At 36.5% G+C, this 27,180-nt stretch overlaps 1 protein-coding gene across 7 annotated transcripts in view; it reads left to right on the forward strand.

Moving 5' to 3' along the window:
* lrp1bb (low density lipoprotein receptor-related protein 1Bb) overlaps positions 1-27,180 on the forward strand; it is a 351,504-nt gene that overhangs the window by 275,472 nt on the left and 48,852 nt on the right. For all 7 annotated transcript variants that reach the window (XR_007185289.1, XR_007185290.1, XM_048193502.1 and 4 more), the window contains 17 exons: positions 2,187-2,376; positions 3,466-3,670; positions 6,796-6,988; positions 8,534-8,659; positions 10,583-10,711; positions 10,978-11,097; positions 11,444-11,557; positions 12,761-12,910; positions 13,493-13,615; positions 15,460-15,579; positions 16,600-16,728; positions 17,060-17,182; positions 18,279-18,419; positions 18,848-19,035; positions 20,741-20,924; positions 21,027-21,112; positions 25,758-25,880. Coding sequence is in view for 5 of the 7 variants with exons in the window: in XM_048193502.1 (XP_048049459.1) it covers positions 2,187-2,376; positions 3,466-3,670; positions 6,796-6,988; positions 8,534-8,659; positions 10,583-10,711; positions 10,978-11,097; positions 11,444-11,557; positions 12,761-12,910; positions 13,493-13,615; positions 15,460-15,579; positions 16,600-16,728; positions 17,060-17,182; positions 18,279-18,419; positions 18,848-19,035; positions 20,741-20,924; positions 21,027-21,112; positions 25,758-25,880 (2,444 nt within the window). In the remaining 2 variants the exon portion in view is untranslated. The remainder of the gene's footprint in view (positions 1-2,186; positions 2,377-3,465; positions 3,671-6,795; positions 6,989-8,533; positions 8,660-10,582; positions 10,712-10,977; positions 11,098-11,443; positions 11,558-12,760; positions 12,911-13,492; positions 13,616-15,459; positions 15,580-16,599; positions 16,729-17,059; positions 17,183-18,278; positions 18,420-18,847; positions 19,036-20,740; positions 20,925-21,026; positions 21,113-25,757; positions 25,881-27,180) is intronic.

Raw genomic sequence — 27,180 nt, forward strand, 5'->3', positions numbered from 1 at the left:
CGTCGTTTATTGGCTAGAGCGTTTATTATGATTCGTGGTCCAGGCTGCACCCGTTTGTTTTTGATGCTGTTTTTGGAGCTTGTGGCGACTACAGAGACCGCATTTTTTTACAGTGTGTTCAGGGGACAGGCAGCTAGCGGATAGTGAGGAGATGTTTGCTGTATGTGACAAAAAATGTTTTGGCCTAAAAACGCGTGACATCGCTTAGAGTACCTTTAATGTTAATAAAACAACAAAATATGTTAAATAAATGTATATATGGTAAATAAACCTACTGTATCTGAAAAACAAGTTTATTTAATTTTTATCTCTATAGTATTTGTTGGATTTTTTTTTTTTTAAATTGTTTGTAATTTTCTTTTTATATAACAACATCATATATATATATATATATATATATATATATATATATATATATATATATATATATATTTATTGGTAATTATGCTCTTTGAAGGTTATTGGACGCTGAAATTTTTGTTCTTTAAGTTTGTGACAAGCACATAAAAATTATTACTTTTTTCATTAGAGTAATAATAATGAAGCTTTCCTACATTCATTAATCTCACTGTTTTGTGCTTAGAAAACTGCAACATCACCAAAAAAAAAAAAAAGAGAGAGAGAGAGAGAGCGAGAGAGAGAAATTAATAAATGTATAGGCATCGGTATCGCGAGTATCGCGGTATCTACTCATACTCCGTTCTTAAAAAATGGTATCGGTGCATCCCTAGTATTAACGAACATGAACTAACCATGAGCAAGACATATTTGTTACTGTTTTTGTTAATCTTTGTTAACGTTATTTAATAAAAATACAGCAGTTCGTTGTTTGTTCATGTTAGTTCAAAGTGCATTAATGTTAACAAATACAACTTTTGATTTTAATAATGTATTAGTAAATGTTAAAATTAACATCAACAAATATTAATAAATGCTGTAGAAGTGCAGTTCATTATTAGTTCATGTTAACTAATGTAGTTAACTAATATTAACTAATGAACCTTATTGTAAAGTGTTACCAAGAATTATAATTTGCTGGTGGTGCTCAAGAAACATTTCTTATTATTATCACTGTTTAAAACTAGCCTGGTAATACCAGACTCTGCTACTTCACTTTGCTTCGTAGACAGAGTCTGGAATGGCATAATAGAGAAGTGTTTTCTCTCTCGCTAGGGGGCGCTTGTCTGAAGTTTAAAATCATTGGTTACCCGTAAGCCAATCAGATACGTTTAGTTATGACGTATGTTATGCGCCTGTACAGCCGCATCGAAGCACAGACATCATGCATCGAACTCAAATCTATGATTGAACTTCCACTGTAAACCTGTTGTAAACACATGATGATGCGAGCGAAATACCGGAGTGAACATGGCTGTAAACCACTTTTGCAGATTATGCGAAGTTAATCTACGCATACACGGTACAATCACGGCCTCTAAACTTATTTTTGACAGAGTGAAACAAGAAAATGTTTGTAGCCAACTCTCAAACTTAGGATTAGATTAAACCAGTCGGGAGTAGGGCCACAACATCACCTCCATTTAAAATGTTTATCAAACACTCTTCTTGTTCTGGCTTCAGTTTGAAAAAGAGTTGAATGTTCTCCATAACAGAGCGAATTGCATCCCGTGTCTCGTTTCCCATTTCCGCGGTCGTTTCGGTTTTCGATTTCTCTAACCTACAATGTAAAACTCGGCGCTTAGCATCTACGTCACGGCTCTCAGCCCGCCCTCTGTTCGTTGATTGGCCCGGCTGTTTCCAGACCGGTGGCAAACAGAAAGCTCTGACGCTGTATCAGACTGAGTACAGAAGCGAAATGAAATTGAGCGGAAGTAGGAAGTCTGACGTAGTCAGGCTAGTTTAAAACACTTGTGTTGCACAATATTTTTTGTGGGAAAATATACTTTTGTAGAAATCTTTGGTAACATTATAACTGCCTTTACTTTCACTTTTGGTCACTTTAATGTTTCCTTGCTGAAAAAAAATATTAATTATTTTTTTTAAACTTATTTTTTAAGCGCACAAACAGTGGTGTGTTAATTTCCAAATTTTAACATAAAAGTATTACTTACTTATTAATTAATTATAAAAGTATATTATATCATCTTTCCATTTGACTGGTTTAACTATGTCATCAGCCAATGGGAAAGAAGCATGGTCAACCTGTATTTTGTTTTCTTCTCCAGATGTGGGTTCGGTTGAGGGCTTGGCTTATCACCGTGCATGGGATACGATTTACTGGACTAGCTCCACCACCTCAAGCATCAGCAGATATACAGTAGATCAGAGCCGACAAGGAGCCTTCACCAGGCAAGCTGTTGTCACCATGTCTGAGGATGACCATCCCCACGTTTTGGCCCTGGATGAATGTCAAAAGTAAGGTTTTTTCTTCTTCTTTTTTTTTTAGCTCACTTGGGTATTTGATATTGTCGGTCTGTAAGAAATACTGTCAGTGTCAAATTACAAAAATGACATTGAGAGTGTTTTCGGAAATGTTATATATATTATAACAATGGAATATAATGTTATTTCACATGAGAGTTTGAGTTTGTTGCCATGTGATTGAACTGTTATTTGCTCTAAAAAACATCCAAAATGCACCATCATCGGTCATGTGACATGCGAGAACCAATGAAGATTGGTGTGCAGGGTATAAATTATTATTATTATTTTTTTTTCTGCTCTGGCAGAGGGAAAGATTCCATTCACTATAGACTAAACAACATGGATACGTTCACTTGACAGAGAAACCTTTGTCAACACGACATGTGAAACAAAATAGATTTTTATGTCAGGAGGAAGCATATTGACTTTTAAAATTGAGAGCAAATTGATTCGTCACACTCAGGAAAACTGACATATATGGAATGTCAATCAGTAAAGAAGGGAAACATTTTAATTAGTTTGACCTCTACCGGTGAGCCAAGCACTGTGTGAAATTTGTTGTGGATGAAACATTTTTATTCCTGACCAAAGTAGCAACTCTCCAGACATAGTGGATTGTATATCCACTTAAATATCCCCTCTAAAAGAACCATTTCAGACTGATGAACAGCATTGATATTCAGAAAGATGTGCCGACCCTGAGTTCACTGACTACATTAAACCCTCAAACTTGGAGAGAATATGCTTACTTGGTTATCTGGCACATTTTCAAATGTACTACAGACTGCTGTTAATTAGAATCTAACCTGAAATGATTAATTGGCATAGAATGTCAGCATGTATCACTAATTTTCAATTAGTCGGTGGAATTAGACTGTGAAAGGAATTTTTAAGAGGAAACGTCAAACAGGCCCTGAGGCCTTTCTGTCCACTACTATTTGTAAGTCGGTGATATTTCTCAGTCCCATAGAGCGGGTTTAAAAATACCGACAGGCGACAGTATTGAATCATTTTGTCTCGCTAGTGCTGTCTGAAAAATCGTATCTATTCCTCTCATTTTCTGTCCTATGTATTTTATAGCCTCATGTTTTGGACCAATTGGAACGAGCAGCGCCCCAGTATCATGCGCTCCACTCTTGCAGGGAATAACATGAAAGTCATCATTAGCACAGATGTATTCACTCCAAACGGACTCACGATTGACCATAAAGCAGAAAAGCTGTATTTCTCTGACGGCAGCCTGGGCAAAATTGAGCGCTGTGAATATGACGGCACCCACAGACATGTAAGTATGACTCTTTCTCTGTTTCATGATTTTTCGGAGAACACATTTTCAAGGAAAATATTATTTTTTTTAAGAGTTCCTGACAAGATGCATAATTTTTGTAGCACTTCACAATAAGGTTCAATTCATTAACATTTACTAATGTATTAGGAATCATATACTAACAATAAACAATATCTGCAGCATTTAGTAATCTAGATTTATGTTGATTTCTAAAATATAATTTTACATTTATAATATTTGTATACATATTTTTGAACTATAGTATTTTTTATATATATACTTATATATATAAATTAACAATAACCTAAATTAATTAATGCTGTAAAATTTGTTGTGCACCTAATGATAACAAACTGAACCGGTAACACTTTACAATAAGGTCTCATTTGTTAACATTAGTTAATGTATTAACACTATAATAACACTAACAGTGAGCAATACATTTGTTACAGTATTTATTAATCTTTGTTAATGTTAATTGTTTGTTCATGTTAGTTCACAGTGCATTAACTAATGTTAACAAATACAACTTTTGATTTTAATAACGTATTAAATGTTGAAATTAGCATTAACTAAGATTAATAAATTCTGTAGAAGTGCAGTTCATTCTTAGTTCTTGTTAAAGTAGTCTAATGAAACCTTATTGTAAAGTGTTACCATTGAACCTTACTGTCAAGTGTTACCAAAAACTCTAAAGGGGTGGTTGATTATGATTTCACTTTTTTAACTTTAGTTAGTGTGTAATGTTGCTTTTAGAGCATAAACAACATCTGCAAAGTTACAACACTCAAAGTTCAAAGCAAAGGGAGATATTTCTTTTAAAGAATTCACTGTTTAAGGACTACAACAAACAGCTGGTAGGGACTACAACTACCTTCTTCCCGGGTTTGTGACATCATCATGTTGGGCTGCTTTAGAGAAGAGGAAGAGTTGTTGTAGTAGAGTGTTGTTACCGGGCTGCTTCACAAACGACAATTTCAGTTCACAAAATGTCAGTTCAATGCAGGATTTGCACAAAAGATTAACATGACGGCACATGCTAGTCGATGAGTTGAATCAACTCCACAGCAACTACATAAATTTATCCACTAACCATTCAGAGATGTCCAGATGCACTCTAAAAGTTGTAACTTCTTCTTGAGTCTCTCCATCATTGTCCGACATTGTTACTAACAATCGTAGTTGTGGCTGTGTGAGATTCTCCAGCTTTGTTGTTGTTGAGCAACCAAAGTGCGAGCTGTTAAAGCTCCGCCCTCTTTTGGAAAGTGGCTGGGAGCAGCAGCTCATTTGCATTTAAAGGGACACACAAAAATGGCGTGTTTTTGCTCACACCCAAATGGGGCAAATATGACAAGCTATAATAAATGATCTGCGGGGTATTTTGAGCTAAAACTTTGCAGACACATTCTAGGAACACCAGAGACTTTAAAAAAAACAAATGACGATAATTCAAAGATGTCATTCTTTTATTACTTTTGAAATAATGAATCATTTTAAATTAATCCTAGATTGTTTCCAGTTCATTAATTTTCTTCTTTATTTTCATAGTTGTTTTTTAATGAATTGCTTTTGGTTAGTGGAAATAATTAACAACCACCAGTTGAAGCAATTCCTACTCATTTTCGAAAACATAAACCTTAATTGGGTATTGCGTCCAGTCACTAAATCTACACGATAATGACTTGATGACCACTCAAAGCCCAGACAACCCTCTGGAGTTATTAGTGTCCACTGATGCAGGGTCTGTTGACCCTTTACAAGATCGCTTTAATTGTAATGAATTATTCACTTTAAAGAAACATGACAAAGAGTTCATTAGAGTTCCTCAACCTCCCAAACTAAGCGCACTGATGGTAATGAAAGCTTACTTTGAGACTCCTGCTGGGCCGTCCTCTCAACCAGCCAATTAAACTGTGAAGAATTAAGCAAAACTAAATCAACATGGCTTTTGGCAAACTGCCTTGCAGTTGGAATCTCCCAACTGGTTTTAGTGTGGGGGATTGTGTGGTGAAACTGAGTCAAAGCTTGACGGTACGCGTGGTTAGACTTTCTCTGATGAAACACAATCTGTCACACTGTGCGGTGCCATCATTTACATCATATCCACACAGAGAGGACTATTATTATATATGTTAATTTTATTTAAATGCCCATCAGAACAACAAGCAAATGTATATGGCTATAGTTGTTAGTCGAAAACTCTATTTGACATCTATTTGATCAGATAAACAGAGATAATTAGTGCTGGAGCAGAATGCTTGCACCCCTAAATTTAATTCTGAATCAATATGCTCCATCAAAAACCATCTGGCAGGCTCCTCATCTTTCCCCCCTCTCTTGGATCTCCAGTTGTTGTTTGCTCAAGCTGGGCTCTCTTAATCAACACCTGTCCTATTTTTCCCACCATGGTGGCAGGGCTAATGTGATCACGGCTACAAGCGTGTTCCTGTTAATGGTTGGGTCTCCAGAGCTGTAGGACATCCTCCCACCCCACAGCCCGGAAACTCCCAGAAGGAGTCGTGTGATGTATATCCGTGTCCGTCACCATGACACCTGCATTAACACTCTCAGGATCTGGGCTAAACTGGCTGCTGGGGGATTATTTAAAGCAGGTGTCCTCTGCCTACACATTAGTTTTAGTCCTCTCGGAGACTTTCCAGTGGTCGTCATAGTCTGTTTTTGTCTCTTGTTTTTAATTATAAGACATTGTCTTGAGTCTTGTGTAAGATGCATTTCTTTATAGAACTGGTGGCTAAAAATTATCGGTTGAGTATTTTTTTCAATTGCCAGTAATAATAGTGAATATTTTGACAGTAGGATGATGATATAGCAGCACTATACCATATTAGAGATTTCTTTTTATTTATTTTGTTTGTCCATTTTTGAGATATAATCATGCATGTTCGTTTTCCCTGGTTTACACTTAGTCTCAAAGTCTCAAAATAAATATTCATTTTTCATAATGTACATAATGACCCCTAAATTCACTTTTAGCATTTGAAACATTTAACTTAAATTTTTCAGTGTTTTATTTTTAATTTGTTTAGAAAAATGTTGAAATGTTTTAATGTAAGCATTTATAAGCATTTTCTCTATATGTGACCCTCTGTATTTGTTGTTAGGTGATTGTAAGATCGGGACCTGGCACATTTTTTGGGCTTGCTATCCATGGAAACTACATTTTTTGGTCTGATTGGACTCGGCGGGCTGTGCTACGAACCAACAAGTTCACTGGAGGAGACACTAAAGTTCTTAGGGCTGATATTCCCCACCAGCCAATGGGAATTATAGCAGTTGCCAAAGACACTAATAGCTGTAAGTATTGCAAAATAAAAGATTGGGCAATGAAAGTGCCTCTGAAACTTTTCATATATAGGTTTTGTGCTTTGGATTTACATCTGAGCTTTTGCTGGTGGTGGCTTTTTTTTTATTTCTAAGGAATAGTAGGAATGATAAATTAGACTGGACTTATTTAGTAACCAAGGAAACTAAATTGGAGACGTAATTAATTTTAAAAAGTATCATCGAGTCAAAGAGAATTCTCTGAACTGTCGCAAATGTGAAAAGTAGGACGTTAAGAAATGGGTTTAAGAGACTCCCGACGGTTTCTGTTTGTGAGCCTGCTGTGAGGGGTTTTCTCCTCTCATTTGTTTGATCATACCATATGATTGCAGCTGTCTGCCCCTAACCATTTTTACCTAGTGAATGTTACCAGTCAGCACCTCCAGAGAGATGTGTGCTCATGCGAAGACAGATTTGAGGATAAGTGCTGTTGTGATCAACAATGTGATCTTACTATCCTGTACTTTCATCTGACACTATGCCAGGTTAACACACAACCTTTGATTTTTGAGGCTCATTTCCATATTCATGCTAAGTCACAGCACAATGAATTAGAGATGCTGAAGGCTCTTCATAAGTACGGGTGCTTCATTCAGCTCCCAGAGGTGCAAAGTTCTGGATTCATACCATTTTCTGACAGTCTGCACATTCATTTAAAACTACTTTGATCAATCTGATTGAATGGACTACTTGTAAAAATGCTTCCATTTAGTTTTTTCATTAAACAAAATGTACTATTTGCATAATAATTTGAGTAAAAATTGTCAGAATGTCTTTTTTGTTTGTCCTCTTGCTTTAATGACAGCAGCACTCAAACTTCATGAACTGAACAGCTGTTCTTCAGCACGATTTGAGAAGGATCCAAAGAGCTTCTTGTTTTAATGAAAGCAAGAACATTCAATGTCTGTACAAAGGAGTCATATGATCAATGTCAAAAATTTGCTTATTTAATTATAGTGCAGAAATTAGCGCTTATTTAAATAGAGCAGATTCTGAAATAGTTCTAATCAATTTAATGTTGTTGTTTTGTTTTTGTTTTTGTTTTGTTTTGTTTTTTCATTTTAAATGTTCTTTGTTTTAAATTGTTTTTTTATTGTCATGTTTAATATGACTTTAAATCCCTCATTTCCAATGTGTTCAGACTTTTGGACACCACACTTTTGAATCCAAAAGTCCAACAAATTAAAACACAAGTGCTTTCTTTTTCCATTTATGAGATTACACTTATGTTTTAACATTTAACTTTTTTCTTTTGCTTAGAAATTGCACTTTTCGTCTTATCTCCAGGGTATTCAGTGAAGAAGCCCCTAATGTATTTGTCAGTGTACTTTAATAGTCAGCTCTTTTTAAGAAAGCAAACCTGTTTTTAGCTCAAAGTTTTATGGATTGCTCACTTCAAAGACTTTGGAATGACTTTTCTCTGTGTTCTTGTTTGTTTGTTGTTTAATATTGTTATTTAGGCTTTTTTTTTTACTCTGTTGTGATGGTACGTGATGTCCCCTTGTCCCTCTGTTTCAGGTGAGCTATCTCCATGCAGGGTTCTGAATGGTGGTTGTGGTGACCTGTGTCTCCTTACTCCAGATGGCACAGTCAACTGCAGCTGCCGAGGAGAGCGGATCCTGCTCGATGACAACAGATGTGTGTGTAAGTTTCATCTTCACATCCACAGGGCCATGCTTCCCTCAGACTCTCAGGATATACGAGTCGCTCTATCTCAAAAAGATGTGAAATTACTTTGCTTTAGTTATTCCAGCATATTCCATCTATTTCTTATCTAGAATTAGGGATTTGAACTTTTCCCATACCATTTTTACTACAGACATGAATGATACCTCAAATCTCGTGGCTTGTTGAGTGGAGGTGTGCTAATGGGTCAGTGACATGATGCTCATTTTTGTCGTATCAAAAGTTAATTAAAATGAACAAAAAATACAATGAATGTATAATTTCTATATTAGTGCTATCAAATCGATTAATCACAATCGATAATCTTTTACAAACCTGGGCCAAGTTTAAACCAGTAACCAGGCATCACAGCTGGAAAAGGGGCATGTCTGACTTTGACATGTATATATTGCCATTATTATGTAATCAAAATGAAAATTATTATTGCTGGTCTTCAATAATAATGTCAAGTTACTGTAATGTATTTGCACCACTGCCGAAAGTGCCAACAGTGGACATGTGAGCATCAGAACTGGACCACAGAGCAATGGAAGAAGGTGGCCTGGTCTGATGAATCACGTTTTCTTTAACATCACATGGATGGCCTGGTGCGTGCGCGTCACTTACCTGGGGAACACATGGCACCAGGATGCACTATGGGAACTAGGCAAGCCAGCGGAGGAAGTGTGATGCTTTAGGCAGTGTTCTGCTGGGAAACCTTGGGTCCTGCCATCCATGTGAATGTTACTTTGACACGTAGCACCTACCTAAGCATTGTTGCAGACCACGTACACCCTTTCATGGACACGGTATTCCCTGGTGGCTGTGGCCTCTTTCAGTAGGATAATGCACCCTGCCACAAAGCAAAAATGGTTCAGGAATGGTTTGAGGAGCACAACAATGAGTTTGAGGTGTTGACTTGACCTCCAAATTCCCCAGATCTCAATCCAGTCATTTTGGCAGCAAAAGGGGAGAACACCACAATATTAGGAAGGTGGTCATAATGTTATGCCTGATCGTTGTGTGTGTGTGTATATATATATATATATAAATATATATATATATATATATATATATATATATATATATATATATATATATATATATATATATATATATATATATATATATATATAAAATTTAACACACACAGACAAATATATATATATATATATATATATATATATATATATATATATATATATATATATATATATATATAATTTAACAAATAAATGATAATTGTCTAGATACTTTTTTAAACATACAGTATTTAAACATAATGATTAATATGTGAACACTCCAGTTGTACAGAGAATACAGTATGTTAATACTTTTTACTTGACGAATACACCACGAGTCATCAAACTGAAAATGGTTTAAACATTTTTAAAACAATATGAAACCAACAAGAATACAAAGAGTACATTTCTAAAAACGTATAAATGTTGTACTAGATTATTTTGCTTTGCTTTGCTTTTTGTTTTTCTTCCTTTTGAAATATTTTTCCAGCCTTATGATTTTCACCCTGTAGTGGATGAAAAAAAACAAAAGATAAAAAAAAAAAAAACCGTATACTTACATTGAATAATCGACAGTAGTAGCACAGATATTTTGGGGTGAGTTCTTGTAGCTGCATAGCAACATGCTGAATACCACTCAGAACATCTTACCCACAACATTATTGAATTGTGACAGCAACTTTTGCACCACTCATATTTCTTCAGAAAATCTAGTACAGTAAGTGTGTAATTTCACCAAATGATGATGCAATTTACAAAAATAACACCCACAAAAAAAAAGAAAGAAAGAAATTGTTTATCAGCCACACAATTAATTTTGTTTAGATTCAGTTAGTTTTGCTTGCTAGATTGGTTAATATCTTTTTGTTCTCCTTCATAGCCAAAACGTCCTCTTGCAACATCCACGCTGAGTTTGAGTGTGGAAATGGGGAATGTATAGACTACCAGCTAACATGTGATGGAATTGCCCACTGCAAAGACAAGTCAGATGAGAAAATGCAATATTGTGGTAAGTAGCGGATCACAACACTTTGCCATGTACTCTCCACTCTCACATCATGAAAGCAGTAAGAACGCAGAATTGGTTTATGGTGGCAGTTCCATTCCCTGAAGCTTCAACCTAATAAAATGAGCCGCTTCTCCTTACTGCTTTCAACCAGAGGGGCAAATGGGAATAAGCTCAGAGCAACAGAAAGAGTAAATAAGAGAGAGCATGTGAAGCTTTTTTACCCTGATGTGAAAGATTTGCTGTGCCTTTGCTCTCCGTATCGCTAGACAACAGGAGCTGCCGAAAGGGTCACCGTCCTTGCTACAACAGGCGTTGTGTGGCTAACAGCCGCTTTTGCGATGGAATCGATGACTGTGGGGACAACTCAGATGAGGCATTTTGTAACAGTGGGTATCCTGTGTGTGAATGTTACTATTTTTACATTTTGCATATAAATTCTACTTAAGGAAATCATTTATTTTTTGCAGTCTATAAAAGAAAATAGGCAGCAAAAAAATATATTTAGGTTTATTTTCGCACCATGTTAGACCACAAAAATGACACCCAATTTTCAAGCTGTGAAAGCATTTCACAAGTCATTTTCTTTGAAGCTGTGTGGAAGACCCTGTTATCATCAATGAATTGCAGTGCATATCATACAAATATCTGCACACAATATTTCATTCATTTAAGCGTATGTCCAGGTGCTTTAGTCTCTCTGCTCTCAGTGTAAATGAAGTGTCTCTGTTCCAGATGTCACATGTGCTGCATCTGAGTCATCCTGTCAAGATGGAACTTGCATACCAATATCCTCCTGGTGCAACCAGGTCATCGACTGCGCCGATGCCTCGGATGAAAAGAACTGCAGTAAGGCAGCGTTGCCCATGTTGCAAAGCAGTCCACGTTCCCGTTATCCTACCACAATAATCATTGCCTTGACGTATCAGATTATTAAAGACTACAAATGTAATGCACTCCTAGATTGAACTGAAGATAAATCAATAAACTAAATTCAGCCATCATTTAGTTGCCCTCATGTCGTTCAAAACCTGTATGAATTTTTTTTCCTCAGTGGAAGAGACAAGGCACATTTTTAAAGATTGTCCTGTCCGGCTCTTTCTCGTATAATGAAAGTGAAAGGGGACAAAATGACAAAAAGCAGCATAGAGGTATTATAGTCTAGAAGCAGTCTGTGGGTCTTCTGATGTCATATGATACAGTAGCTTCATATAGCAAAATTACAAAGAACAAAATTAAGTCATTATTCACTGAAATTCTTCTCTGCTGTAGCTTTAAAATCCAAAATGACAGCATTGACTGCCATTCAAACGTTCGGGGTCAGTATGGTTTTTTGAAATGTTTTTGAAAGAAGTCTCTTATGCTTACCAAGGCGGCATTTATTTGATCAAAAACAGTAAATATTGTGAAATATTATTGCAATGTAAAATAATGGTTCTCTGTTTCATTATATAGAATTTTCAGCGTCACATTCTAATATGCTGATTTTATTATCAACTTAATAATGATATATGATATATTTTTCTTTTTCATGATTTATTTGATGAATAGAAAGTTCAAAGGAACAACATTTATTTGAAATAGAAATCTTTTGAAACATTATAAATGTCCTTGTTGTCACTTTTGATAAATTTAATGTATCCTTGCTAAATAAAAGTATTAATTTCTCAAAAAAAGTACTAACCCAAACTTGTGAATGGTAGTGTAGTTATATTTTAATGACACTTTAATGCTTTAATGGTGATTTTTTTTATTTTTTTGTCATTTTGGAGACCCAGCTTCATTTACTTTCATTATATTTCAAAGAGCAGCCTAGATATTATTAAGAAAATCATCTTTTGTGTTCCATGAAAGAGAGTCATGTGAGCAGAACGATGTGTGATTGTGTCAATAATGAGAGTAATTTTTATTTTGGAGTGAACTGTCATTTTAATTTTGATTATGGATTGTGTGTCTGCATGGATGATCATATGGGTTGGAATCATTTGCATCGACCTGTTATGCCGTCTCATGTGACCTAAATAACAAGGTCTTCCTTTTTTTTCCCCCCAGATCACACAGATTGTGCAGACTTTTACAGGATGGGAGTGGCAGAAAAGGTCTTCATCAGCTGCAACACCACCTCACTCTGCGTTCACCATTCCTGGCTGTGCGATGGAGCCAACGACTGCGGAGATTACGCCGACGAGAGGAACTGTCAGGGTAACACTCAGTATAACTCTCCGTTTGTTAGCTTTGCAGCTTGATAAAGCCAGGTTCCATTAAAATCGAATTAATTTTGTCTCAACACTATTTATGAAAGAGGTAATGAAGCAGAGACAAGCCCCTGTCTTTTTCTCCTTGCTTGAAGAGCCTCAAAAGGTACAGAAGGCTGATGAATAATTATTGGTGATTGTCACACTTGCGAAGAGCAGACATTTAAACACTTGCGCATCTCATCCCTTCAAAACCGCTGATGAAAAGGTGGCTTGAAAATTAATCTTGGCAGGTTTCGGTTTATTACTCATTAGCATGTCAGTGCTTTCAAATAGAAAGCAAATGTGAAATTTATCGGAATAGACCTGTTTGAATAGAGATGTACTTTTAATGAGGCAAGAGCACTTTTACACCCTTATAGTTCCATAGAGAATTGCATCACATAAAGATTTCATCTGCCTGTAAGCGATTTTAGAGAGCAAATAATGACCCAAACAACCACTGAACCAAATTCTCACTACACTAAGCAAATCTTGGATTTATTTGTGCTCTTCATAATCAAACACGTATTTTCTCTGACCGCCGCAGTCTCCCATGGGCAGAAATGTGCAGAAGGCCACTTCGCCTGCCCCAGCGGGAACTGCATCTCCAGTGTGTGGCTTTGTGATGGCCAGAAGGATTGTGAAGATGGTGCAGATGAGTTCCAGTGTGGTAAGCATGACTGGTATTAGCCTCCCATTGCTTTTACTCGGCTTGATTTCTCATGTGGAGCGAGAGATTACGGCCCACCTCTTGAGATGGGCTTTGAATGCAGAAACCAATTCGGCTGCTAATACTGAGGTCAAGAGAAGCATTTTCAGGTGATAAAAACCAATCTTCGTGTGTACTTGTGCCCTCGGAGGCTTGCGTGTATGTATATAACTGGATCCCTGAAAGCATTTTTAGTTCACAAAAAGGTTGTATGAAATTCAGATAGATAGATAGATAGATATGAATATCGATGAAGGAAGGAACGAACGAGCAAACACCTATGCACATTATCTAACTTGCACATGCTCCTTTTCTTGGATTTCAAAGGATATTTTTCTCCATAAAATGACATAACATCTTAGCTCAGCACTTTGAATGGAGATAGCAAGAGACCATCAAGCAGTCAAGGAGAATCATGGGAATTTGAGACCAGTCTATCCTGCTGTGCCCCTTAATTTCATTCTCCATGGTCTAACCACAGGAGTGGACCAAACTAACTCTTTTGGCAGGCAAAGTCTGCCTAGAATAGAACTGAAAGGTGGGGGAAAAAATACTTGGCTTAGATGTAAACTGGCATTTTGTATCGCAATTTGCACATGCATAGACATGTTGTAGTGTATAATTTTTTTGACACTCACATCCCTGCAGATCTGTGAGATATTTTAATAATGAAAGGATATGAAAATGTCTCTTTTAGGCATGTCTATCGTTCAGAAGTTTTTTAGGCATGTCTATCGTTCAGAATTCTCATATGCTACCCAAAGCATTTATATGATCAGGAATACAGAATAAACAGTAATATAGTGAAATATTATTACAGTTTAAAATAACTTTTTTTTTTTTTTTTTTTTTTTTGTAATTTATTCCTGTGATGGCAAAGCTGAATTTTCAGCAGCCTTTACTCTAGTCTTCAATCTCACATAATTCTTCAGAAATCATTCTTATATGCTGATTTGGTGCTCAATGTTGAAAACAGTTGTGCTGCTTAATATTTTTGTGGGAGTCATAATACACTTTTTTCATGAATATTTGATGAATAGAAAGATTAAAAGAACAGCATTTATTTGAAATCTTTTGTAACAAATGTCTTTACTGTCACTTTTGAATTTAATGCATCGTTGCATAAATTAAATATCTTTTAAGAAAAACGTACTAATCCCAAACTTTTGAATAATAGAGTATACAAACACATAAAGAACTGTGGTTATCGGCTGACTTGACAAGAACAATAAATAGGAATTGTTTCCGTACACAAGCTTTTATTTTGCTTTTCACTTGGTCAGTTTTGTCACAAAAGAAGTTTTGTACATTTTAAATCCATAGATCAGTTGAAATATTATGTTGTCATCTTTTAGAATTGCACTACCAAATAGACATCCTTGAAACAGACAGACAAGGACTAAAAGCCATAATGTTCCAATTTTAAGTTTCCTAAGGTAAAACTGCTGCTCAACACAAAGAACATACAGATAGATGTGTCTGCAAGTACTATATGTTTGTGATGGATGTCAGGATAAAAGTGTGATTACACAACAAAAATGCAGAAAACACTATTATTCTGCTTTATTGCATTTTCATGTAAAAGCCACTTTGAGAAAGACCGATGTATTTCTGGTGTTTTATCATTGCTGTGTTTTGAGAGCACAAGTAATATAAGTGTAATCCAGAGGTCTACCACAAAGTCTGCTGAATTTAGAAATAAAGAAACCTTCTCTAAAAGTATTCAGTTAGAGATGAGTCCTAAATCGTGGATGCCATTTTTCTAAGCACTGTTGTTTGTGACTCATAAACTATTTTGTTGATAGACTCCTCCTGTCTGTGGAACCAGTTTGCTTGTTCAAAGAACAAGTGCATAGCGAAGCAGTGGCTCTGTGATGGCGAAGATGACTGTGGGGATGGGGTGGACGAGAGCGTGGATCTCTGCGGTACGCATATGACCTCTCCTTCCATTTTGTGTGACTGTAAATGTTCCTTTTTTCTGTGCCTCAAAGGCAGCGTTTTGAATTATTTGAGTTTATACACTGGCTAAATGTGATGCAACTATTATAAATTGGCCAATTATAAAAATGCAATCATGTTTTAATATATTACTACATATTTGTGGTAAACAATCGTTTAATTGGATTGTAATGAAATGTCAGTGAAATATTAATGATGTTGCCCTATTCCTAATAATGGCAAATGCAATTAAACACAATACATACTTTTCAGAACTTGATAAGCAAAACTGAACTTCTAAATGTGTGCTATGTGTAACCGGTCCTACTTGACCCACTCAAAGCGAGATTCATGGGATGGGCATGGGAGGCCTGCAAGTCTCTAGCATGCCTCTTGAGGCCAGACGAGCGAGGTTTACATGCACAGCTCTTACTGGCTTAGCTCCATATCAATCACCCACCTATACCTCGCTCCCATCCGGGTCACGGCACCAAATGTGACAGTCTCGCTTGACCCGCTCCAGCGGGATTCGAACCAGTGTCTCTGGCGTAGGAGGAGGACATACTAACAAGGGCGCTAAAGACCACAGTTTCTAGCGTCAGTCGCTAGCACACCTCTTGGGGCCAGAGGAGTGAGGCTTACACACCCAGCTCTTACTGGCTTAGCTCTGTTACACCTAACCCCCCCCAAACCACACTCCCGTCCGGGTCACGGCACCAAATGTTACGGTCTCGCTAGACCCGCTCCGAGTGGGATTCGAACCGGCGTCTCAGGCATGGGAGGCGGGCACACTAAGAAGGACGCTAAAGGCCGCAGTCGCTAGCGCACCTCTTGAGGCCAGAGGAGTGAGGTTTACATGCACAGCTCTTACCTGCTTGCCTCCGTTACATATGCATTTGCTAAAAAGCTTTCTAGTGTTACTGTGTGATTCCTCTGGATATTCATCATTTATAATTTCTAGATCTGAACAACAATTAATGGTGCATTACTAACGAAATATTGTCCAGGCTCGGTGACCTGTGCCCCGGGGTTATTCAGTTGTCCAGGCTCGTACGCATGTGTCCCCAAGCGCTGGTTATGTGACGGGGAGAGAGACTGTCCTGATGGCAGCGATGAGCTCTCTGCGGCTGGCTGTGGTAAATATTCCCATTGATCTGTTTAAAATGTCTTCTGCATGTCGATGTGTTATCGATGAAAGCTCCCTTCAGGTGTTGTTCTAGCAGCGATGTTGGCCATTCATTATAATTGGTTACTTGATACGTGCTCAGGTCAGGATTTAAAAACTCAATGACATCCATTGAATAAGATATTCTTAACCACAGGCACTTCATTAGTGATGCATTTTGTAACATGTTAGAGTCCAGACTGTGGTATAAATGGGTTTGACTGATATGACTAGTACCCCAAGGTGAATAAAAGTCTTAGTGAGAATTAATTAAGCTCAAGGTTCTGATGTTTACCCTGCAGCTCCGAATAACACATGTGATGAGAATTCCTTCAGATGCCTTAACAAAGGCTGCATTCCAAAACGCTTTGTTTGTGACCATGACAACGACTGTGGAGATGGTTCGGATGAATCGGTTGAATGTGGTAAGCATCTGTCTGAATTAACAAATCTGTCTGATAAGCAGAGGTTTTTTTTTTTTTTTTTTTCCCTTTTTTTTCCCACATCTGTGTCTTTGGTCACTATAGTTAACTACTTTTCCCTCAAGAAATTTGTGAAAGCTAATTTTATTTATACAGTAAACTGAATATCATTGAAATAGTAAAGTGCAGTATTTTAATGTAAAAAGTCAGGCATTTCTCAGTTAATTAAAGCTCTACGGTGAGCCTTAGGCTGCTCTGTGCTCGTATTATTTGTACTATACATTCTTAATTAAGAAGAACAATTTCAAGAATAGTTAGTATTGTACTTCAATTATTGAGGTGTTTAAAAAAAATGTTTTAAAACTTTTTTTGTGCTTAAAACTGAAACATCTGTGGGCTTTTTGATGGAGAACTTGGTCCCTGGTCTTCACAACATGAAAGGACAGCCTCTCCACAGGACATCATCCATGTGCATACGCCCTCATAATTTATTATACTAGAACTTATTGCACTGAGGTTAAAATATGAAATAGAAAGTCTGGGATATTATTAATAACAAAAGAGATTCAAAGAGATCTCATTAGTTTCTAGAAACAAGAAATATGCAGATTATTTTACTAAAAAGTAACATCTCATACTTTGTTTCATACTTTTTGTTTAATATCCATCTTGCAAAGTTCACCCCAAATTAAAAATCAGTCATCATTTACTAACCCTTAAGTTGTTTAATAGCTTTTGCTGTTTTTTTAAATAATGGTGTATATATACTATAATTTTTATTTCCATTGAAAAACTCAGTATCCATGAAAGTGAATCATATTTAAGACTGTAAAGATCACATAGTCATTTAGATGTTCTTGAGTCAAGTGAACAACTCTTGTGGTACTTATATGTATATGAATTGCTGAACACTTTCATTGTAAAAAGAGCAGCTTTGACATTCCACTAAATATCTACATTTATGTTCCATAGAAGAAAAATTAATCACATTTGAAATGAATGCTGAGAGAATTTTCATTTTTGTGTGAGCTGTCCCTTTAAGATCTCCGTTTGGTAGCAGAGTGTGCCATTGTGCTGACAGTCGTCACTCTTTCCGCAGTGTACCGCTCATGTGGGCCAGATGAGTTCCGCTGTGCTGATGGCCGATGCCTGCTCAGCGCCCAGTGGGAGTGTGATGGTTACCCAGACTGCCCTGACCACTCTGATGAGCTGCCCCTCAACCTCAAATGCCTGGCTGCTGGTAATGGCCCAACAGAGCTGTGCCTGAAATATGTTTGACTGATGGATGTAGGGCTTACTGAACATCTGAGGGAATACAAGTGGCCAAGGAACATCATGGATAAAAGCAGGGGGCTGAAGTGGATAACTTTGACCTGCGGGGATGGCATGTTTTCAGCTGAGCGTACCAAGCATTTAAAGAGAAAAAAAGGCCTTGCACTTACTGGCAGTTGCAGGAAGCTAGAAATATCATTTGGCTTTTGTTGGATTGCAACTTTGATGCCCTCAAGCTTTGCAGAGCTTAAGCCATCCAATCATTCATGTTTTTTCCAAAAGCCTTTTTACATTTTCGGTTTGGTTTTCGACACAACAAGTCTGTATTGTTTGTATTGCTTTGTACTTTTTCCTTAATTTGTTTCCTTTGTTTTTACTTTCCCCCTTTATTTCTAGAGAGCTTATGCAACAGTTCCTTTTTCATGTGCTCAAATGGCCGCTGTATATCCGAGAAGAGTTTATGTGACCTGAAAGATGACTGTGGAGATCGTTCAGATGAGAAAAACTGCAATGTCAATGAATGTCTGAACCGTCGTGTCAGCGGATGTACGCAGGATTGCCAAGACTTACCGGTGGGATACAAGGTTGGTCAATAATATCTATATATATTGTACTTAAGGTTGTCATTTTAACTGATTACTTTAGTTGGGTTAATTTTAAAGACAATTTAAAATAATTTGTATATTATCTATACGCTTTATAATACATTTGAATGTTTTAACAGAGATATGAGTGATTTGAATTAGAATACATTTCATATAAATTGATATACTTTTGGGTATTGTATTAAATCTTATTTTAAGCATGCCACTACATATTTAAGCTTTATGTGTTTTCACTGGACTTTCAAAAAATTATCCAACCAAAGCTTGTCTACCTTATTATGAAACATTCAGTTAATGTCTTTCAGAATATAACAACATTTATAACTTCAGCTTCTAAATTTTCAGTTTTTCATTGACAATTCCATATAATTGAATTGCAGTTATGCATTTCCTCAAAATCTAATTGTTCAGATAACAGCATCAATTATAGTATTTCAGTTATTTATTTGTTTGTTTGTATATGTTTATTCTATTAAAAGTATATTTATGTATACGTAAAACAATTATATTTGTAGAGTATCATTATATATTTGCGCAGTATTGTGTTCTGAAGAAATATATATGTGTGTATTCCTTGTTATGTACACTGTATTGATTGTATACAGTATTATTAAGTGTTCTGAAGAAATACACATCTATCTTTCTTGTGCATATATATGTTATATGGAAAGGACAAAAAAGAGATTTAAAATATTTGACTATTTTTCTTTGTGAGAAAGAGTTGACATATTGCTAATAATAGCTAGTTGCTAGACTACTCTTTTTCTGTTTCAAAGATCTGGCAATTCTTTTCATTTTTGGCTTATTTTATGTGACTTCAAGTTTTGCACAAATGTAACTATGATGAATTGATTTGCAGAAGCAACATCTTTTCACTGAATTACTTGGGCAAACATTCAAAGACCAAAGAAAAAGCTATAGCAACGATTTGTCCCAGTTTTGTTTCATTGGTACTTAATTGGCATACTCAGATCAAGTTTAAACAAAGACTTGTACCTTCGGGAGCTGTCTGGAGGCATGCCTTAAGGAGCACGATTTATGAGCTAATTCTCTCTAGATACAGACACTTCTGCTGTGTTACTGATGGGCAAACTAGGTGTCAGGAGTGCCATGTTCACATGACCTGTGATCATCAGAGGTGTTTGGAGGCAGTGTCATTTCCTGGCACATTTCCAACCAGTCACCCTCCAAATCGATAAAGACATTACAAATACTGTAGGTACTGGAATTGAGTCAAATCCTGTAGGTAAAGAGTCTGACCTCATTCATTGTGGTACAACTGAAAGGATCATAAGGAAACCATTGAGTTTACATACTGAGCAAAAAGCATCAATAATTAAATCCAGCTACAGTGATTTGGAAAATTTGAAAACGCTTAACATGAAATCATTGTGAATCATATTTATCAGTAAAATGCCAGCAGTTTGTTGTTTTTCTGTTACAACTTTTTAAATCAAATGATTTGGAACGACAAGCAAATGACCTCAAATATGGCACAATTTTCATTTTTGAGGGTTATACACCTATTAATTTGTAAAATGAGTATGGAACTGAAACAAAGTGGAATTTTGCCGAGGTGGTCTCAGCCGAGAGGTTTCTTTTTTTTCTTTCTTTCTTTTTTATTAATGGCAGTTTTAGAATCAAAACCTCTCAATTTTTTTTTTTTTTTTACCAATGTGTCTAGTGTAAGTGCTGGCCAGGATTTCACCTGAAGAATGATGGGAGAACATGCGTTGACATTGACGAATGCTCCACGACCCTACCCTGCAGTCAGAACTGCACCAACACTTACGGTTCCTTTAAGTGCTTGTGTGTAGATGGCTATGAAGCGTCCAGAAAAGACCCCAACAGCTGCAAGTCTCTTTCAAGTATGTATCATTTGGTGAATTCCCCCAGAATGTGTTTTAACTGAAATTAACTTGGCAATTGTCCAGCTCCATTGCATCAAGTCACCTTTATATTTCTCACAGCTGAAGAACCCTTTCTTATACTTGCTGATCTTCATGAAATCAGAAAATTAAGTGTTGATGGATCCAATTACACTCTCCTGAAACAGGTAAAGCTCTACGTCAACTGTTTTTGTAATTACATGACTCCCATTTATTGTTTATTTTTATATCACACCTTGAAAGGTTGCCCATGTAATCTGCCCAGCCGAGACTGCTGTATTGCTACATGAAATTGTTACTGGACTTCAGAGACCAGATCATAAGCTAGAACTGCTGTGTTTGTAAAAGCCTAATGAAGGACCAATTAAGCTGTGGTGACACAACTGTGAATACAACACAGTGTCTATTGTCTCCTATGCCCTTTGAAAACACTAATTGAAGTCATTAACTAGTCCCTTGGCTTGGTGGAACATCACATAAAAGAATGAAAAACACTCCATTGCTGCTCTTCAAACTGAGTCTTGAAAGTCTTAAAAGTACTTTTACTTTTAATATCAGTTGTTATATCAGTCAGGCCAACTGATTGATAATTTGCCATTTTGAGATTGTAATATTACATTTTATAAAAACACTTACAGACAAGTCAATGGATAATAAACAGTTTCTGTTTTCAAAAATGTTAATGAGTTTTGATTAAATATTATATAAACTCAAAAATGTATAAATCGTGTATATTACTCAAACTTGCATCATTACAAAATTTTATTTGGTCAGTCGACCTTCCTCAGGCTTACAACACATGCAAAAGTAACAGCTCATTAAGAATAGTTTGAGTACTTACAGCTGTTAATAATGAAAAATCCCTCATATCCAATATAGGATTCAAAATGAGGAAAAGAAAGTTCAAATCCATGTTACAAATAATCAAAAAGAAAACGCAAACATAATTCTGTAATAATTCAAAATAAGTGATATTTTTATTTGAGCAGATTTCACAATGTATTTTGCTTTCACTAAATAGTATTTTTTATACAGTACATCTGCATTATATTGATCATCAGCCTGATCATTGCCTATAAAAATGTGGAAATCCTGTCAAACAAACTCCATTAAATATTGTAGCCTTTTCTTTGAGGTTCTACATCACAGGCAGTAATTTGAATGCACACATTATTGAATGGCTCTATGAAATGTCATTTTGACTTTATATGTAACTTCTGATTGGCCTGGTGTAGCAAGTTGAGTTTCCCTGTGCTATTATCCACAGCTGGTGTCATTAGAGGCCTATAGTCATTACCATCAAAACGATGATTCTTAGTGAAATGTGAGTTTCCTCAATTCTGCGCTCGTTACATTATTCATACCAATTGAGGCTGTCATCCAGGGGAATGTCTATAGGGCTCTCAGAAAACTCTCCCCTTTATGGAGTAGTCTCATCTGCAATCATTTATTCCATTTTGTTTAATAAGAGTGAAGGGAGGAAAGCTTTTGCACTTAAATATGAGTGGAATATGAGTGGACCCTGTGGCCTCTTCCCTTCCTTTGTTGACCTCATACTAGCATTATGCATGATCACGTTTGCTCTGTGGAATGCTAGTTAGCTATTTATCGAGCTGATATATAGTATCCATATTTAAAGTATCCTTCAGTTTGAGGCATGTCCTGTGCAGTAAGTAAGAGATAATATACAGTCACCTGGGGTCTCATTTATAAAACTGTGCGTAGGATCCCTACTAAAATTGTACGTACGCGCAAAAGCTAGATTCTGCGTACGCACAAAAAAATCAGATTTATAAAACCATGCGTACGCCAGAACCTGTGCACAAATCCCTTTATAAATCCCACTCAGCGGAAAATTGTGCGTACGTGCATCTCCACCCTGTCTCCTCCCCGAAATCACCATATATGGAGCTTTACGATGCCTAGTTTTACTATGCATAACCTCATCTGCATATCATTTCCGTACATCCATGGTCACCCATCCACGTGACACCACGGTTAACACCGTCAAAGGTACAAGACATTGGAAAATATTAGATATGGACTATAAATGCAATTTGTGCCACACATTATATTGATAAAGATCATCCAATATCCTCTTTATGTTTTAGAATAAATATATCAAAATATCCATAAAAACAAAATTGTATAAAATACTTCAGATAAAGGTTTTAGAATAGAGTTGATTCATTCATTTCCACTGGCCAGATAGTATTTTAATAGTTTTAAACAATTCAAATCAAATTTATGCAGTTTTGCTGATAAGGTGAACATATCTTTTAGGATGTTTATAGGCTATTTTTAGTGGAAACAGATCGGACTACTTATTTATTGCAGTGTAAATACAATTGTCTGACTCGGCGCGTCACTGACAAAGTATTTTAAAAAGAAAACATGCAAATCTTACCGTTTTCCTCAAATGATATCCTTCAAATGGTAATTGTTTGAAGATCCTTCACACGACATCAACACCTCCTGCAGCTGTGGTTGTACAGTAAGATATTATTGGACCTATTCAAACTGGACAACGAACCGTTCGACCACCAAATCCAGCAGTGTCTTCCATAATATCGAAGTGTGCATCACTGATCGTCATTCTGGAAAAAATATTTTGTCATAACATCTGCAGTTTAGTTTAAAGAGGAATTATTGTGCTTCCAGCGCTCCTCGCTGTCATTAAAACAGCGTGTCACTGGAAAAGTGATCGAAAGTAGCACATCTACTATCTCAATTCATATCACTTTTGTCTCCAGAATGTGCGTACGCACGGCTCAAAGTTTGCTTAAAGGTGCGCACATTCTTCCGTCAAGTTTGTTTTTATAGATCACAACCTTTGCGTGGGAACTGGCATACACACGTTTCCAGCCCCGTTTTATGCGTACGCACGCTTTATAAATGAGACCCCTGGTCTTTAGAAGCCCACTTTTATCACCCTGAATGGGTTGATTTTGCAATAATGACTGGCTGACTATACATCCTGCTTATTTATCATCTTACTTCTACTAAGGAAAAAATAGTTATTACATCATAGAAAGCAACTCTCCTGGCAACAAGACAAACACTGGCAACAATATTGTGATATTCATTTATAAATTATCAATATTTATTACAACATGAATATTGATAATCTGCAGTTCATATTACTTTAAATGGACTAGTTAACTGATACATTTTGTGATAATTTAACATATTTTCCACTTTTACAGCTCCTTTATTATTATTTTTTTTAAATAAATGAACACTTTTATCCAGCAAGGATGCATTAAATTGATCAAAAGTGATAATAAAGACTTTTGCGTACTTGTAACAGTAGATTTTTATTTCAAATAAATGCTGTTCTTTTGTATTTGTATCAAAGAATTAGCACACCTGTTTTCAAGATTGAAAATAATAGTTTCTTTATCACTGAATCAGCATATTAGAATGATTTCTAAAGGATCATGTGATACTGAAGACTGGAGTAATGGCTGCTGAATTTCAGCTTTGGCATGATAGGAATAAATTACATTTTAAATAATAACAGATATTTTAAGTTGTACTAATAATTTACAACTTTACTGTTTTTCCTGTATTTGTAATCAGATAAATGCAGCCTTGCTGAGCATAAGAGACTGAAAAAATATATACAGTATATTTATATAGGCAATATATATAAGCAATATCACACGAGTAGCCGTGCGATATTGGCTGTATATCCGCACAGGTAATCACAGCGTGCTGATATACAGCTATATTTCACGGCTATGAGTGTGATATTCCTTTTATGCAACAGTTCTACGGCACGAGTGTGTAAATAAATACAAACAGCGATGAAGTGTCTTTAAACCCCTATTTTTTACAGAACTACTTCCTTCCACGGATTCAAATCTCAAGTTGACAGTTTGACCAAGCCTCCGTTACTAAATCTAAAACGTCACTTTAGAACTAGTAACGAACGAATGTTGAGTCCCTCCATTGAAACTCATTGAATTTTGTACAGTATTAGACAGAGAGAGAGAGAGAGATTGCCTGAGCGAGCATTACCCTGTGTCTGATATAATATTCATAATTATAGATAGTGTTTCCTTTATGACTTACTGCCTTGCTATAAACCAGACCTATTTGACCTGTATGGATCTCTTATTTGTGTTTTCACTGATGTCACATAAAAACATATCTTGTTGTGGATTTAAGATAACGCTGGAGGTTTTGGCCACAAGATAAGGCTAAAGGTCTTTGTGGGTCTCACAGTGCTGATGATCTGATGGGGCAGTCAGAGCTTTTCTTCATCTGCCATCATGCCCGTCACCCGATCTTAACAGCCGTGATGAAGTGGGCAAAGGGAGGAGGGGCTAGTGAGCGGTAGACTGAGTGACAGCAGCTTGATGTGAACATGACAGTAACGAATGTACCCTCAGCATTCCCTCTGAGGGCTCTCTGAACTGCTTCCCTGGATTCTGAAGACAACATTCACGTGCATCCAGCGCACACTGCGTCCTCTTCCAAAATCAATAAGATGAAGAGACATCAAAAGAAATGTATTCTCTGTATGTTTCATGTCTGTAGTATATTCTTGCCAGATCCTGTCGAGATAAGCGTACGTGGAAGTGGCTAATTAAGCCCTCCAGCTAATTAAATAGCAGAACAAATGCGTAACATCTCATTCTTTTTTTGTTCCGCATAGTTGATCTACGCCTGCTGACTGCGGCCTTTACCCAGCTAATAGATCATGCTGACTGCACTAACAGTCACATTTGTTGTGCAGTCCATCTCGTGTCATTACTTAATTCACCTCTGTTACCTCTATGTTGTGTTTCCTTCTGACTTCTGTAGGGCCTTAACAACATTATCAGCTTAGATTTTGACTACAAGAAGGAGTTCATATACTGGATTGACTCCAGCAGACCCAGCGGCCGGAGGATAAACAGAATTCGCCTTAACGGCAGTGACCTCAAGGTATGTCTGATTTCTCATTTAATTATGGTGGGACACCTAGGACTGGAAATAATGCTAATAGGTCTGGACAAGCTGTTATATGGCATGTTAGCAACAGGGATGCGATGAAGAGGTCTAAAGTCAACATCTGAATATTAGACATCTGTAGTCATTCAGCCATAAATATAAATGCTCATTTTAGCATTATTTGAGGGACTCATTAAGGTCACATGGTTAGTGCTTAGATGCACATCTCTGCCGTGTACCTGCTGAGCAACACTTTTCCCCATCTCATTAGCTTCATTGCAGGGGCCAAGAGCCTCATTTGGCTTCATTACACAGTGTTGCCCCCTCCTGATTTATCACCCCTGCTCAGCACAAGCTAAAGCCATTTGAAATTCATTAGCATTTGTGGGTGTAATTTTCAGAATTTTGGAAATAGAGACAATGCACGCTGGTACAATGTGTTTAGATTGTGTAGGAGACCTTTACCCATCATTCGCTGCAGGGGATATAATGATGCAGCTCCTTTGCGAAAGAACAATGTAATTGATGATTTTATTAATACATTAATTAATGACATGGAGACACGGTATTATTTTCTTCTCCCACTATGTTGGAGACACATGATAATAAACTGAGTTTGACTTATAAAATATAAAAGTGAAAAGTCTCAGGGAAATTGGAAACATTATGAAGGACTCTAGTCACACAATCATTTTTCACCTATCCATAAAGCGAATCAGATTCTTCAGCACATGCACATCAAGATTGAAGAACATCATCTACTCCAATGTCATAAGACTGCTTATTGACACTGTTACTTCTGACACATAAATTTATGATTCATTCACACTGCACACTCATTATCCTAATTAGTCATATCTCATCTCAGATCGCTTACCATTAACACTTGTTTTTTTTTTTTGTTTTTTTTTCACTTTTTACCATTCTACCTTGAGAATTCCTCCTATGTTTTTGCTGCATTTGAGTACTCTTTCTATTTAAAGAGTTAGTTCACCCAAAAATTACAGTTCTGTCTTTAATTACTGTCGTTCCACACCTGTAAGACCTTTGTTCATCTTCGGAACACAAATTGAGATATTTTTGAACAACTGCAGTTACATCGACCATTTTAACAATGTCTTCAGTACCTTTCTGAACCTCGAAAGTTGTGGTTAAATTGCTGTCTGTGGAGGAGTCAGATACCCCTCGGATTTCATCAAAAATATCTTAGTTTGTGTTCCAAAGAAGTACGAAGGTCTTGCGGGTTTGGAACGACATGAGGGTGAGTAAATAATGACATAATTTTCATTTTTGG

The sequence above is a fragment of the Megalobrama amblycephala genome, linkage group LG6, assembly GCF_018812025.1.
Source record: "Megalobrama amblycephala isolate DHTTF-2021 linkage group LG6, ASM1881202v1, whole genome shotgun sequence".
NCBI classification, from domain to species: domain Eukaryota; kingdom Metazoa; phylum Chordata; class Actinopteri; order Cypriniformes; family Xenocyprididae; genus Megalobrama; species Megalobrama amblycephala.